Below are 16716 nucleotides of genomic sequence, written 5' to 3'. Positions count from 1 at the left end.
GATTGCCTCTTGCCTTACTAGATTGGACTTAATCTTCCTGGTGGTGGGTCCAATGTGTCAGAACCACCTCGCCTGTTCTCTTCACACTCATACCCACCCGGCGTAGGTACAGAAGGCCCAATCATCAAAATCTGACTCCGTTTTGTCAGCTATCAAAGCTGTGAACATCATTTAACAATTTTTATTCAAAGGTCTCTGACATTCAGAGGTACTTAAAAGCTAAAGCGATTAATAAGGAACATGCCTCCATTTGCTTCTCTGTAGTACCACATATCACCATTAAAATCAATGGGGACTGAGATCCTTTGCCATTTCTGATCAATAAGACCTGAAGAGCTGTCACTTTGCTGTTTTAGGCATAAAGTTTCATGAATTATTGGGTCACTGTCATATTGAAATCAATGAAGCGCAGGTAACAACCAGAGCTACACTTCATCATTGGCTGTACAGCATTCAGAAAATCAGTTATGGAACTATAAATGCAAAATTTAAAGACATATTATAAGTATCCTTCAACAAAGCTGCATCTGCACTGAACATTCTTCATACAAAATCCACTTTCTTTCATTATTAATTATTTTGCATGCAACCATTTGTATTTAATTAACATGGTCAACAAACATACCTGTTTCCTCAGGAAGTTCAGAATGTTATCAGGTTGCACAATATTTTTATTATCGGAAATCAATACAGGAATGTCCCCTAAAGGAAGGTAATTACCAGCATTATAAATCAGTTATAAATAACATGTAGTGGCAGTATTACCTGGACGACTGGATACTTAGGCTTAAGTCTTACCACAGAGGAAAAGCATTTTGTTAGGGCAAGATTTCCATTTAACAAATAACAATTCAAAATTAAGCTTCAGACAATTTCCATATCCTCCTCTTGCCCTGAAGCTGTCTGTTTCCTTCATATGCACCAGTTTCTCTCTTGTACCAGAATATAATTCTGGGGAAAAAAAAAATTATTATATAATCCACAAGAGATTCTGCAGATGCTGGAAATTCAGAGTAACACACACAAGATGCTGGAGGAACTCAGCAGATCAGGCGGCATCTATGGGAAGGAATAAAGAGTCAATGTTTTGAGCCAAGACTGTAAAGGAGGGGAGAAGAAGCCAGAAGAAGTCAGTGCAGGGGGAAAGGAGTAAAAGCTACCCATGGTCAACTCTTCTCTCCTCGTAGTTCCCTTCTTCTTTGCCCCTTTACCATTTACACTCATCACCTCCCAGCTTCTCATTTCAGCCCCCCTCCCTCACCCACCATTCCCCTCACCTGTCAGTTTATAATCCATCCCCTCCCCACCTCTTATTCTGGCTTCTTCTCTCTTCTTTCCCGTCCCGATGAAGGGTCTTGGCCCAAAACGTTGACTATTGATTCCTTTCCAAGGATGTTGCTGGATCAGCTGAGTTCCTCCAGCATTTTGTGTGCGTTACTCTTTTTATAAAATGGAAAGGTAGACAAAAAAAAGTAACATGCCATGCTCACTGCAATTTAAAGAAGTGAGAGGCAAATTCATTGAAACTTAAATGGAGTCAAAAATTAAGATCAGGTTCCTGCTCTTTTTTTCAGCCATCTGAGAGCAAGATGGGGAGAAATTCCTTTACCTGGGGCACTGTGAACATCCAGAAATTTGTGCCTCAAATGTTCATCAAGGTGGAAATGGACAGAGTTTTGGACATTAAAAGAATTAATGGATATAGGGACTGGGCAGGGCTTCCAGCATCTTTCGAATGACAGAAGGCTTATGAAACCTTGGGGGCTACACAACCAACAGCTTTTACACTGATTTTTTTCCCCAAGTTAACAATGGGGTAGCTGGATGTCCATTAAATGGCCTTATTTGTACATTCTTATAGCTCATCATATTTTTTTCCACACACAGACGGCAGTTTTCCAAATTGTCAGAAAACCTGGATTGGGGAGGATGCCTTATGAGAATAGGTTGAGTGAACTCGGCTTTTTCTCCTTGGAGCAATGGAGGATGGGAGGTGACCTGATAGAGGTGTACAAGATGATGAGAGGCATTGATCATGTGGATAGTCAGAGGCTTTTCCCAGGGCTGAAATGGCTGACCCAAGAAGGCACAGTAATAAGTTGCTTGGAAGCAGGTACAGAGGAGATGTCAGGGGTAAGTTTTTTTTTACTCAGAGAGCGGTGAGCGCGTGGAATGGGCTGCCGGCGATGGTGGTGATAGAGGGTTATGGGTAACACTAGGTAATTTCTAAGGTAAGGACATGTTTGGCACAGCTTCGTGGGCCGAAGGGCCTGTATTGTGCTGTAGGCTTTCTATGTTTCTAAAACATGTAACCAGGAATGTTGAGCTGCCCTTGTTTAATCATTATTCATGATAAATTAGGAAATTATACTTCAACATGTCTCCTTGTGACCACATCTCTGCCTTCCTAATACTAGCTGCTTTATAATTTTGGATGGCACTAAATTTAGTAGGTATTGTTGTATTACAGTCACACAATAAAAACAAAAATCACAACATTCCTGTGAAAATAAAGTCCCAAAGGATGTTCTTCCTCACAAGTTTATCTTGAAATTTTGATGATAATAAAAATAATAAATCCCTTCATCATTATATCACCTGTTCATAAATACACAGACTTTTATTCATAGATTTCCTCTTCAGCAAATCAACAACTTTGGTTATGGGGACATCAGCAAATAAATCAGTTCAGATAATGTCTTCAGTTTATCAGACATCCTTGGGATCTGGCAAAAACCTTGCATGAGCTGAGACAGCTCTTGACCCCTCTTTTAGGAGAGATGAACATCGAAGCAGAGCTGCATGTGCATTATCCTACTATCACCCTATTTTTGAAATCCAGATTCTCTGACTGGTGTTAATTTAAAACCAAACACGTGAAAACAAAAAACAAACAGAAAATCCTAGTACAGGACACAACTCAACAGTAAGTCATCATTCAGTCTATATTCAAGTAATAATAGATATACAATTTAAAATGCTGAATAAGTTTGATTTTAAAATTGCACTTGTACACAAGTGGCTTCTTTAATAACCTGTGTCTACAGGCTTCCGTTTATTTTGGAGAGTTTATTAGGAAGTTATGTACTGTATTATGAAAAGTCTTTGGCACATATATATAGCTCGGGTGGCTAAGACTTTTGGACAGTACTGTATTTGGCAGCGTGGAGCAGAGAGAGAGTTTGTAAATCTGGCGGGAGCAAAGGATGCTGGAAATGCTGAGGGTATGGCACTGCAGGAGGATGTGGGGAATATGGCAGAGGAGGGGGGCTGGGGCGGGAGGTGGTGTGGGTGCAAACACATCCAGCCCTCGGACTCCAGGCAAGATCTATCGTTTGGAATCAATTGATTTATTGATCATTACAGAATGTCCCCCTGGTGCTTCCTGCTCCCTCCCCTCTCCCTTCCCTTTTTCCCCCAACCATGACTGTCCTCTCAGTCCACAAGAGACACCCATTATTAGAATCAGGTTAATCACTCTCACATCATGAAATTTGTTTTTTTCCCACGGCTGTACAGTGCAAAGCATAAAATTACTAGAGTACTGTGTAAAAGTCTTAGGCACACCAGTTATATATATGCCCTGAAGACATTTGCACAGTACTGTATGTATATTGAGCTCCAAATGAAGCTGATGAATACTCTGGAAAGGCTTTTACAATTTTATCACGAGAGTACATTTGGATGAATGGGGGGTGGTGTGGTGGAGAGGAGATATGGAAAGGGAGAAACTGTACCTCAGACAGTATGGCTGAAAAATATTTTAAACACATTCTCTATTCTCATGTTATAACATGCTGACATAAGAACTTAGTTATTTTGTAAAATAAAATAACAAAAATAATTTTTTTACTGCTGGCAAAACTTTGAAGTTCATGTGGATCAGAAAACATACTTTCTTTTCAAATGCAAGATCACCATTATGCACTGATTTAATTGCCGTGACAACTGTGTGGTTCCATTTAATAAAGTTTGAACATTTACTGCAGCTTAAAAACACAAGATGGTACCTGTAGGTGTTTTCCATGGATTATTAATGAAGTACACTTTCAGGGGAGCCCGTGAAAATTTGGCATAAGCCTGCAGTGAGAAGAGATGGGAGGTGTACGTTAGGCATAGGAAATGGTCATTTAAGTTTTTTTTTAGAAAAGATAATCGGGGGTCAAGGAACATTGCAACACACACAAGATGCTGGAGGAACTCAGCAGGCCAGACAGCATCTATGGAAAAGAGTAAACAGTCAACGTTTCGGGCCAAGACCCTTCACCAGGATTTTTCATGCTTAAACCAAGTGAGTAGGATTAATTCTAATGTTTTTTGAATTCTCTGTCACTTTCAAGCATTTACTGCCTGTAGTGTGTTAAAAACAGAATAAAGCTATTTCGATCCTGCCCCTAATCTGATCTCGGCATTGCAGCTCCCTTCGTGGTCAGAGCAAACCTGGCAGATTGTAGCAGTTTCTCCTCTATGAATGTAAATGAACCTCCAACACTGCATATAAACAGCTCAGTTCACAACTGTATTATGCAGCTACGTTGCGTTTTGGCAGCACCCTTAACACAGTAAAATATTCCAAGATATATCACAAATCTATTAACAGGTTAAAGTTGATTTTACAGAGATATTAAGGCAAGTGACCAAATGCTAGGGCAAAGAGGGCAGCTTCACGGAAAGAACAGTAACAAGACAGGGAAGGAATTCCTGACCTCAGGAATCAGTCTGCTGAAGGAAGGCTGCTCAGAGGCCATCAGGAATTTGCAAGAGGCTGAAAATGTAGGAACACAAATGATCTATCTCACAGGAACATAGCGTTGTGGGCTGCTTCATTGATAATGGAGTGGCCAGTTTAAGGGTGACTGGTGGCCGAATTAATTGAATTGAAGTTGAGAAATTGTCCTGTATAGTGGCCAACATGGTCAGGCCAAGGAAGTTCTGGGGGAAGCAGGACGCTGTACAAGTCTGGACATCATAGAAAACCTACAGCACAATACAGGCCCTTGGCCTGCAATGCTGTGCTAAACATGTACTTACTTGAGAAATTACCTAGGGTTACCCATAGCCCTCTATTTTTCTAAGTTCCATGTACCTATCCAAGCATCTCTTAAAAGACTCTATCATTTCCACCACCATTGCTGGCAGCCCATTCCACGCACTCACCACTCTCTGTATCAAAAACAGACCCCTGACATCTCCTCTGTACACACTTCCAAGCACCTTAAAACTGTGCCCCCTTGTGCTAGCCATTTCAGCCTCTGACTATCCACACGATCAATGCCTCTCATCATCTTATACACCTCTATCGGGTCACCTCTCATCCGCCATCGCTCCAAGAAGAAAAGGCCGAGTTCACACAACCTATTCTCATAAGGCATGCTCCCCAAAGCAGGGAACATCCTTGTAAGTCTCCTCTGCAGCCTTTCTATGGCTTCCACATCCTTCCTGTAGTGAGGCGACCAGAACTGAGCCAGTACTCCAAGTGAGGTCCAACCAGGGTCCTACATAGCAGAAACATTACCTCTTGGCTCTTGTAATGACCATTTTTTAATTTTATATCACAAGTTTTAACATTTCTCAAGTCATTCTAGATGACAGACCTCAAGGGAAAGCCTATTTTTCTGCATTAAGAAAAAAATGGAGAAAAAGACTCCAGATGAAGGATATCGATCTGTAATGTCTGCTGTCCATTGCAACGCCACAGATGCTGCCCGACCTGCTGAGCTCCCCCAGTAGATTGTTTTTGCACCCGATTCCAGTGTCTGTGGCCTCTCGGCTCTCCAGGAAACCATCAGGTACAGAAGGACAATGACCACTGAAGCCTGTTTAAGACAGTAACCCAACTATGTGTTTTGTCAATAGTCCAATTGGGAGTGTGAAATTTGTGATGTGCCTCCTACTTTGTAACTGCCTAGGAACCTGTCCATCCTTTACTGCAGCCACTAATTAATGCAGTGGTATATTTATGTCTTCTTCAATAAATTGAGATCTTATTCTGCTGTAACATTTTTGGTAGAATCAATTTATAGAAAAGCACAGAATATATTTTAAAGGAATGCAAACAAAAGATTAAAAAAATAAACTCAGGGTACTCAGCGTGATATTAACTAACTTGAAACAGGCAAAGTTCACCTAAAACTGCTAAACTATTTGTGTAAACACAAGAAAATCTGCAGATGCTGGAAATCCGAGCAACACACACAAAATGCTGGAGGAACTCAGCAGGCCAGGCAGCATCTATGGAAAAGAGTGAACAGTTGATGTTTTAGACTGAGACTCTTTATCAGGACTGGCGGAAAAAAAGATGAAAAGTCGGAGCAAGAGGTGAGGGGAAGAGAGTTAAGATTTACGTACACTTCTGAGAGATTTATTCTCATTAACCTTCCTACAAGACAGAACCACCTAAATCTGTTCCATTGCAGCGTAAACATCACTATGGACTGAATTGAAATATGTTTGTTTTAATTCTGTGTTTAGACTGCTACATCACCAGATTCCTTCACAGTAGATTCAGAGTTTGGCACTTCTCTGAATTAGAGTGAGCAGGTTCTACCCAGCACCCACAGAGCTGTATTCCCCAACCATCTCTTTGCTAAAGGCTCCTCCATTCCAATGAAATGCATCAAGTTTTTATTTCATTCACTCCTGGATCACTTATCTTTATAATGCAAGTTATATTGTCAATACGTTCCTTTCAATTGCTCCCAAAATTAAATTTCTAATACATTCCTCTTCTTGTTATTACCTTGTAACACCGCAGTTAATTATCTACCTGTGCATTAAACAATGCCAGAACTACGCTATTCTCTGACATGCAGTTCCATACTCCGTGGTGCAGATTAAACAATGAACACATACTAAAGCCTAATAACATGTAGACTTGTGTTTAGGAAAGGCAGTGATTTATAATAGTTTCATTATATGGTCTATTATCCCCGTGTCCTCCCTTAGCCCACACATTTTACCCTCTATAGTCAGAGAGTTTATGCCTGACTTGCAAAGAGTCAGAACGCCAGAATGTTACATAGACACTCTGAGACGATATAACACGTATTTAGCTCTCATGAATTCAATGCAGAATTAAAACCCTTGGCGTCCCCAGGCCCCCCGTTCTGCCACGGGCGGCCTGACCTTGAATGGCAGGTCACACGCATACAGGAGCTTGCTTAACGCCTCGCTTTATTATTTTGCTGCTTGACTAATGCCGTGTATCTCCCATTTCCTCTTCCTCAGTGAGCGTCCGCTGCCGACGCGAGAAGCAATTAAACACGCGGCTCCCGAGCGCCTCTGGAGTAACTTGCACGATTAACGCACGAAACAAGAGCGAGTGGCTTTTGTTTTTGTTTACCAGAATGATGAGCGAGTCGGTGTGCACAGAGGGCAGCCCCCAGTCTCCTCCCCAACACAGCAGCTCCATGGGCGACGCCATGCCTCCGCTCCACTTGAGCCGGAACCACTCGCTGAGCCGGGCGAACCAGCAGCCGCTATCACCGGCAACCTGCCGGCTACGCAATGCAGGTCTTCCAACTCCCTCCCCTCCCACTCAACAATCACTTGCGACCTTCTCGTTATTGCTCTTTAGTTCGTTCGTTTTGAAGTAAATAGGCAGTGCCAGTTTGAAGGCACAAACTGTGGTAGTGTTAATTTTCCACATTGCAGAAGGTAAGCCGCTTTTAAATAAGCCCACTTGCAGCAATGTTTCTTAAAGGGGTCCTGCACAATTGCGTAAATCTCTAATGTATTTACCATGTAAAGAGAGAATTTGAATCGTGTGTCATCATCACACAGTCTCCGGAAGTCAGTACAGCCAGTGAAACACTCTTGAAGTGTAATCACTCTGACGCGGGCAAACACAGATTCTACCATAGCACAAAGCAAGATCCCACAAAACAACAACCTGGTCGGTTCGGGCATCTGCAACCAGTCATCGATCAACTTCATTTGCCATTAGGAATTTGGCGTAACGTGCAACGAAAACAACATTCATCAGTTATAAGAATAAAGAATTATATATAAAAATAAACAGAGGTTAAAAGTACGGATAGGAATAAAATATTCATAAATGCGTAAACAGCATCATATATTTACAATGTAAACACCATTACAACGTGCAACACACAGAACGCGGGAGAAACTCAGCAGGTCAGGCACTTCAAAATGCTTACGGTACAGTGACTGAGGTAATGGAGAGAGGGGTGAGGTGGGGTGCCTAACTGGAGTGGTTGATCAGATGAATTGCCTGGGGGGAATAGTTTTTTAAATACATGCAAGTGCAGATGAGGTCTGGATTTAAGTTTCAAACAGAGGCAGTGGCACTGTATTATCAAATTGGAAAAATTCTGTTTTAATTCTTTAATTACCCAAATGAAAGATGCTTTTACTACACATTTCATGCAATCAGTGGCTCTTTCATTGAGTCTTCTGGTGATTCTGTTATTATTCTACAGATTTATTGAGTATGCCCGCAAGAAAATGAATCTCAGAGTTGTATATGACGACACATATATTAGTCACTTTTTCATTCTCCACAAAATCTTACACTCTCAGCACATACTGTGGGCAATGTAAGAGAATGTGTTTTACTGATCTTCTCAAATCACTGCAAGCAGGCAGTAAACTAAGCTCATTAAGTCAAGTTGCCAACCTGGTGTTTTGGAGGGGTCGTGACTGTCACATGACAGCACTGCCACCTGGTCGGAAGGCATGCCACCTGCCAATCAAGGTTTGACCCCTCCTTGCCCATCAATGCACACCTCACCATTGGCCCCTTTAATTAGCCTTGTACTTGGCCTCGGGCGATTGGCCTTTGTAATCAGTTTAACTCTGCTGGCACTGAGCCATTGGCCCTCCTGCACTAAAAGGGTGCCACGTGTGCTGGGATCTCTCTTTGCCATCTCCGAGGGACCACTATGCTTCACTCCAGGCTGAGAACCGTGGAATGGCGCTGAAGAAATTGTTGGTGAGCTGTGCATTGAATAGGGCTGTTGATTATTGTCCCGAATAGCAGAGAGCCATGCCTGCAGAGTCAAGAGATGGCGGGTATCATACTGACTTTTCCCTTGGAGGGGGGTGTTTTTGTGTGTATGTATATATATATATATATATACACACACACACACTCACACACACACACACACGTATGTGCTTTGTTCCCACTCTCGTTATTAATTGCCTGCATGTTTTATTGCTGATCCGACTTTTCCCACGACTGCTGTAAATTGTGCGTGTGTGCGTATTATTTCTGTTGCCATTTTCCCACGATTGCCTTCTGTAAATAAAATCCTTTACTAGCAAGACTCTGTGTCCAGAGTCCTTGCCTTTGAGAACCTACCCTCATGTCTTTGGCATCCATGATGTTCTCCTTAGTAAGCATCGAGGAGAAATAGGCATTAAAATTCTTAGCCATCTCCTGCGACTCCACACATTGGTGGCCCTATGGACTTTGAGGAGCTGTTCTCTCCCTATGTCACCCTTCACTGTTAAAACACACAATATAATTGAAAAACTTCCTCAAACTACCTTTTGTCCTGCCAGCCAAATTTATCATATGCCCGCTTTTTGCCCTCCTGGTTTCGCTCTTAAACTCTTTATATTCATCAAGCTGCCTAAAAACAATGTAAACTTCATTCTTTTTCCCGACCAAACCTTGATACCTCTCATCTGCCAGAATTCACTTAATTTGGTGTGCCTACCATTTCTCCTGGAAGAAATATGTTGCTTCTGGACTCAGAATTTGACGCTTTCTAAAGTCACCAATTTGCCAACTGTACCCCTGCTTATAAATAGAGTAGCCCAGTGGATCCCGGCTTGATCCAGCGAAATGCACGCACTCAGCAAATCTCTTGCATGCACTTAATAACCGAACATCCATAGCCCTCCATATTCAAAGTCAAGTTGATTTTATTGACATATGCACAAGTACATGTATGAACAGGTGCAATGAAAACTTGCAGCAGCAACAGACCCATAGTATCATATAAGTAGCATTCACAAGAAAGACAATTGCCCTCCTGTTCACACCAGTCAAAGTGCTGAGGCACCCAATGCTCCCTCAGCACCACTACGTCCCCTCCTCCCTCCTGATGGATGAACAACACAGGCTACCACTGTCTACATCCCCTCCATGCCCTGCACCTACCATCCACACCTCCACATACCAACTGTTATCGTCACGATCTTGACCATCCATCCACTCCCCAGTCATCATGAACTCACCTTCACTACTGAGCAGGTGAGAAGGGCTCCGGGGAAAGTCAGACATGGCAAAGCATTGGGACCAGATGGTATGAACTCCAGGGTCCTGAAGGAGTGTGCTGAGCAGCTGTGAGGAGTTCTCCAGCACACTTTCAATCTGAGTCTCAGTCTGGAAAGGGTCCCGACTGTGTGGAAAACAACAAGTGTGGCCCCAGTACGAAAGAAAGGCCAACAGGAAGTCTTGAATGACTACCAACCAATGGCCCTGACCTCACTCATCATGAGGACAAGTCCCGGCTCACCTATGACCCCTGAACAGATCAGCCCTCGATCTCCTGCTGCTTGCCTACCAGGAGCACATTGGAGTTAACGATACTGTTACGTACCTGCTGAACAGAGCTCATTTCCATTTGGATAAGCAGGGCAGCACTATGAGGATCATGTTTATTGATTTCTCAAGTGCCTTCAATACCACTCAGCTCTCATTGCTGGGAGAGAAGCTCCATTCAATACAATACTTTCATTGTATCCTAGATAATGGACTACCTGCCTGACAGATCACAGCTTGTTTGGCTTCAGACCTGTGCATCAAACATGGCTATAAGCAGCACTGGCTCCCTTCCTGTTTATTCTGTGTACCTCAGACTTTAGATAGAACACTGAGTCATGTGATCTGCAGAGATTCTCTGGTGACTCAGCAACAGTTGGGTGTATAAAGGGAGGATAAAAGGATGAATACAGGCCCCTGGTGGAGGACTTTGTCAAATGGTGCAAGCTGAATCATCTGCAGCTCTACATCAGTAAGACAAAGGAGATGATGAATGACTTTGGGAAGACTAAGCCTGCACTGCTCCCTGTTACTATTGATAGTGAGGATGTGGATGTGGTGAAGACCTATAGGTACCTGGGGATGCACCTGATTGACAGACTTGAGCGGAGAACCAACACCGAGGCTGTGTACAAGAAGGGCCAGAGTCACCTCTACTTCCTGAGGAGACTGAGGTCCTTCGGAGTATGCAGACCTCTCCCTCACATGTTCTACTAGTTTGTTGTCACCAGTATGATCTTTTATGTGGTAGTGTGCTGGGGCAATGGCATCAACACGGGAGAAGCCAACAGGTTCAATAAACTGATTAGAAAGACTGGCTGCATTATAGGACAAACTGAACACACTGGAGGCAGAGGTAGAATAAAGGACCCTGCAGAAAACCCTGACAGCTCTGGACAATGTTTCTCACTCTCTGCATGCCACCTTGGCCGAACAGAGGAGCACTTTCAATAACAGACTAAGACAAATGTGCTGCTCCAAAGAGTGCTAAATGAGGTTATTCTTACCCTCGGCCATTAGGCTCGATAATGAGTCAGCCTATAGCTGGGGAAGTGATGACCCCTCCTGTTAGACTGTTTGTGGCAACTTATTTTTTATTCTTTCTACTTTTCTTCTATTATGTGTGCACTTGTAATGCTATTGTGTAATTTCCTTTGGAAATATCTATCAAGTATCTAACTACAAGAAAAACACAATTGGAAGTAAAAAAATGTCCGTTTTAGTGCAAAGTGATCAAAACGGCCATAGCTAAACTCCAATGATTAGGTTTGAGCCAGTTGGTTCAAGAACCAAGTAGTGAAATATTCCTTTACTACTTTGATACCTGAGAACATAGAACATCAATTCTACGTCAATTCTATAGTATGTCAAATAAATTCAAAGAGAAAGAGGCAGGGAACATTGAGATCAAAGCAGAAGCTCTGGAAGCTGTACTTAGTACTTGGAAAACAGATATCAGGAAGGTGTCATTGGCTGGCAACTGTGCATCTGATTGGAGAAAATGTGTGTTATGATGGCAGGAAAGAAGGAGATTGGAAACCTGCAACAACCTGCTACAGGCAACAATTAATTGACCTGTTGTCTGAATTTTATTTTATTACTGTGGAACTTATTTTGAAGGTTATCAAAATTTTGTTCTTGTTATAAGTAGTGAACTGATTCCTTTGCAATCATTGGACTTTCTAAGTAGCATTTCATAGTGACCTCTTCCAATCAACTCTGGCCAGTTCCACTCTCATACTTTTGTAATTGCCTTTTAGCCTTAACTCCTGCATTTTCGTTTATGCTATGTAATCTTTCACTCCCTTACTTATCAAGAATATATTTCCCTATGCCTTAAAAACATTTAAAGGCTCTGCTTCCTCCTCCTTTTGAGGAAGAAAGTTTCAAAGAGTCAAAACCCTCAGAGATAACAAGACCCCATCTCTGAGTGGGCTGCTCCTTGTTGAAGGACAGTAGAACCCCATGATTTCCCCACAAGAAGAAGCATTCTCTTGACATCTATCCTATCAAGGAAGGCTCAGAATCTTATGTAACCCTCAGGATTGGCCCGCATCATTAGTCCGGGGAAGAGTGTCACTCATCAGGGGTGATTGATAAGTTCGTGGCCTAGGATCGAAGGAAATGGGTTATCAACTTCAAACTTTCTGCATAACCACTCAAAGAGTTGAACTGCATTGCATGTAACAAGAGCTGTATAACTCATCCCCTTCTACTGTTGGCCATGAACTTATCAATCACCCCTGCTGTGGACCACTTCTACAAAGAAGGGATCCGTATGCTCCACGACTGCTGGACTAAGTGTGTAAATGTAGGACGGGACTATGTTGAAAAATAAATGTGCTAGGTTTTCTAAAAATGACTCCTTTTACCTTAGGCCACGAACTTATCAATCACCCATCAGTTGACACTTTCTGGAGGTCCAAGATCCGTATGCTCCATGACCGCTGGACTAATTGTGTAAATGTACGAGGGGACTATGTCGAAAAGTATATGTGCTAGGTCTTCTAAAATTGACTCCTTCTACCATAGGCCATGAATTTATCAATCACCCCTTGTATTCCAAGTGTTAATCAAGAAAACCTTTGATAAATTGCTTCCTTCCTAAAATATGGAGACCAATATTGTACACAGTTCTCCAGATCAGTGTGCAAAAGGTTATGCAGCGTAACATCCCTATTTCTACATAGGTTTCTTTAGGTTGCTTTTGTAAGTCAGGCTGTATTTCAATTTATTGAACGTCTTGCATTAGTCTGGGTGCCAGTTTCTTTAAAATCTCCTTTAATTCAAAGGTCAAAGTAAAATGTATTATCAGAGTACATATAACCCTGAGATTCTTTACCCTGTGGGCATACTTAGCAAAGCGAAGGAATAGTAACTGTAAAGAGGATCAATAAACAACAAACTGCGCAAATGCAGATATAAATAAATAACAAACATGAAATAACAGGATAAAGAGTCCTTTAAAGTGAGACCATTGGTTGTGGGAACATCTCAACAGAAGAGTTTAGTTATCCCCTTTTGTTCAAGAGCCTGATGGTTGAGGGGTAGTAACTGTTCTTGAACCTGGTGGTGCGAGTCCTGAGGCTCTTGTACCTTCTACCTGATGGCAGCAATGAGAAAAGAGCATGGCATGGGTGGTGAGGATCTTTGATGCATGCTGCTTTTCTACAGCAACATTTCATGTAAAAGTGTTCAATGGTTGGGAGGGCTTTACCCATGATGTACTGGGCTGAATCCACTACCTTTTGTAGGATTGTCCACTCAAGCACACTGGGGTCCCCGTACCAGGCCATAATCCATCCAGCAGCACACAGTATTCACATGCACTTGATCATAATGAAGGTCAAAGAGAATTCACCATGGGAAAAGGAATTCTGGACAAGTTCAGTCAGGTGGAAAAGTGTCTTGGTGGAGAGAAATTGGTGGAATCTCTGTTTCAGAAAAATATAGAGGATGTTAAAGCCTTTCTAATGGGAGATGGAGTTGTATAAAGACTGCACATCCTTAGTGTAGATGCGGAAGTAGGAGCTGCAGAATCAGAAGTTGCCGAAATGGTGGCAGGCACCTTTACCGTCGTGGATATAGTTAGGAAGGAACTGGAGAAAGGGAGACAGAATAAAATCAAGCTACGAGAAGTTAAGTTCAGTGGAGCTAGGAATGAGGAATTGCTGTGCAAGTACTTCATTTCTAAGGGGTTGTTTAAAGGGAGGGAAATGTAGCAAAGCATTTAGTGTTATTCCACAGCACTCTTCTGTCATTGGAAGCCATCTGCTTATAACATACACTCAGCAAACCTTGGCTGACCTTCCAGTGAATGCCCAAAGTTGTTGCTTTTAATAACCACAGGCTTTTAAGCTTCTGATGTTGGTGCATGTAACTCTCTCAGTTTCTTCTTGGTATTGGCTAGCTTACAAATCAGAAGCATGCCTTTTATCTTCTTAGCTTCTCTGACTCTGTTTGAAACATATCCCTTTCTTCCGGTTATGTTGTAGTTTTACATTAATGTGGTCAATAGACTTTTAAACTTTACCTCAGTCATGATTCTGAACTATAAATCTCATTGGCTTGAGAACAATCTATGGGACACACATTGACCACTCCTGGGGTTCCGGGGGGGAGTTCAAACACTACACTGCAGGAAGGTCTTGGAGAGATGGAGTGCAGATTACCCAAATGCCAACGATATAGCATGGAGCAAGGTAAATAAAAACTTCCACAAATAATTTGGAATTATCTTCTTCAATAATTTAATAAGGTTAATTTAGTTGGTGATTGATATATTTTTGTTAAACAGGGATATTGAAGACTATGGAATCTAGAGCTAGCTCATTGTCTAGGCATTATCCTACTTCATGTTGGGACAGATTTGAGGGACTAAATTGGTAACTCATCTTCCTACGATCCTGCACGTGGTTAAATGTAAGATGCCTTTTGAAGCAGATGGGAACTTCCAACCATAGCAGTGAGAGATTGAAAATGGCTTCGACTGAATATTGAGAACGTGAGATGAAAGTGAGTCCACAGGTTGTGGGAACATTTCAGTGATGAGGCAAATAAAGTTATGTGAAGTTATCCACTTTGGTTCAGAAGCCCGATGGTTGAGGGGCAATAACTGTTTCTGAACTTTATGGTGTGAGTTCTGAGGCAGTGAGAAGAGAGCATGACCTGGGTGGTGGCGGTCCCTGATGATGGACTGTTCAGTCACTTTAGTTCTTCTATCTCATCTTCAGAATTGTTGGACAATTTCTCTGTTGCAAATCATTAAATGCTTAGTAATGCACACAAGATCCTGGAAGAACTCAGCAGGTCAGGCAACACCATAGGGACATGTTCGGCACAACTTTGCGGGCTGAAGGGCCTGTCTTGTGTTGCAGGTTTTCTATTTTTCTATGCATCCTAAAGAGGAAGTCTATAAAACATAGGAGAAGAATTGGGCCATTTGGCCCATCAAGTCTGCTCTACCATTCCATCATGGCTGATTTATTATCCCTCTCAACCCTGTTCTCCTGCCTCCTCCCCTTAACCTTTGATACCCTGACTAATCTAGAAAATATAAAACTCCATATAACCTGGCCTCCACATCCATCTGTGGAAATGAATTCCACAGATTTGCCACCCTCTGGCTGAAGGAATTCCTCATCATCTCTGTTCTAAAGGGCCACCTTTCTACTCGGAGGCTGTACCCTCTCTTTCCAGACTCTCCCACTATAGGAAACATTCTCACCATGTCCACTCTAACTAAACCTTTCAATATTTGATAGATTTCAATGTGATCCCCCCCACCCCCTCCTCCATTCTTCTAAACTCAAGAGAGGCCAGAGCCAACAAATGCTTTGCATACATTAACCCTTCCATTTCTGGAATCATTCTTGTGTACCCCCTCTGGAGCCTCCCAAAGCCACTATATCCTTTCTTAGAAAGGGGCCTAAAATGACTCAAAATGTTCCAATTGAAGTCTGACCAATGCTTTATAAAGCCTGAGCTCTATGTCCTTTCTTTTATAATGCAGTTCTCACAAAACGAATGGTAGCACTGCATTTGACTTCCTTGCCAACAACTCTAGCTGCAAGTTAACCTTTAGGTAATCCGCGAAGACTCACAAGTCCCTTTGCACCTCTGGTTTCTGCATTTGCTTCCCATTTAGAAAATAGTCAATGCCTTTACTTCTTGTACCAAAGTGCATAACCATGCACTTCCATCTGCCACTTTGGCCATTCCCCTTCCATACACCCCCTGCTTTCTCAAGACTGCCTGTCCCTCACCTATCTTCATATTGTTTGCAAACTTGGCACAAGGCCATCAATTCTTTCATCCAACTCATTGACATATGATGTGAAAAGAATCGGTTGCAGCACTCATCCCTTTGCAACACCACAAGTCACTGGCAGCCAACCAGAAAAGACAGCTTTTATTCCCAATCTTCTCCCCATGCTAGTCCCTTTCCTGTAATACCATGGGCTCTTATCTTGTTAGGCAGCCTCATGTGTGACACCTCGTCAAAGATCTGAAAATCCAAGTAAATAACATCCACTGACTCTCCTTTATCTATCCTGAATATAGATTGAAAGAATGTATTCTGAGGAAAGGTATTCTGTCGGTGCTGGAAAGGGAAATCTCCTGGTTAATAACTTCCATTTCATGGCTTTGAAGCAATGTTCTAAATTGATTTAAAGTCTTTATGTATTAAGGACCCCCGC

The 16716-nt window shown here is 42.2% G+C and overlaps 2 protein-coding genes across 3 annotated transcripts in view; one reads left to right on the top strand and one right to left on the bottom strand.

Moving 5' to 3' along the window:
- The window catches only part of mtx3 (metaxin 3), a 36250-nt gene extending 28776 nt beyond the window's left edge, over positions 1-7474 (bottom strand). Inside the window, exons 1-3 of one of the 2 annotated variants that reach the window (XM_059974458.1) lie at positions 7343-7474; positions 4011-4080; positions 626-702 (exon numbers count right to left, since the gene is read on the bottom strand). In XM_059974458.1, coding sequence (XP_059830441.1) covers positions 626-702; positions 4011-4080; positions 7343-7423 — 228 coding nt within the window. In that variant the 5' untranslated portion in view covers positions 7424-7474. The remainder of the gene's footprint in view (positions 1-625; positions 703-4010; positions 4081-7342) is intronic. The other variant, XM_059974459.1, reaches the window with a different exon arrangement.
- Positions 7475-7570: 96 nt separating this feature from the next.
- thbs4a (thrombospondin 4a) overlaps positions 7571-16716 on the top strand; it is a 156692-nt gene continuing 147546 nt past the window's right edge. Inside the window, exon 1 of the mRNA XM_059974457.1 lies at positions 7571-7656. The gene's annotated coding sequence lies outside the window, so the exon portion shown is untranslated. The remainder of the gene's footprint in view (positions 7657-16716) is intronic.

This window comes from Hypanus sabinus, chromosome 7, assembly GCF_030144855.1.
Source record: "Hypanus sabinus isolate sHypSab1 chromosome 7, sHypSab1.hap1, whole genome shotgun sequence".
In the NCBI taxonomy this organism is placed as follows: domain Eukaryota; kingdom Metazoa; phylum Chordata; class Chondrichthyes; order Myliobatiformes; family Dasyatidae; genus Hypanus; species Hypanus sabinus.
The sequence above is the reverse complement of the archived record's forward strand: the minus strand, read 5'-3'. Positions and strand labels throughout refer to the sequence as shown.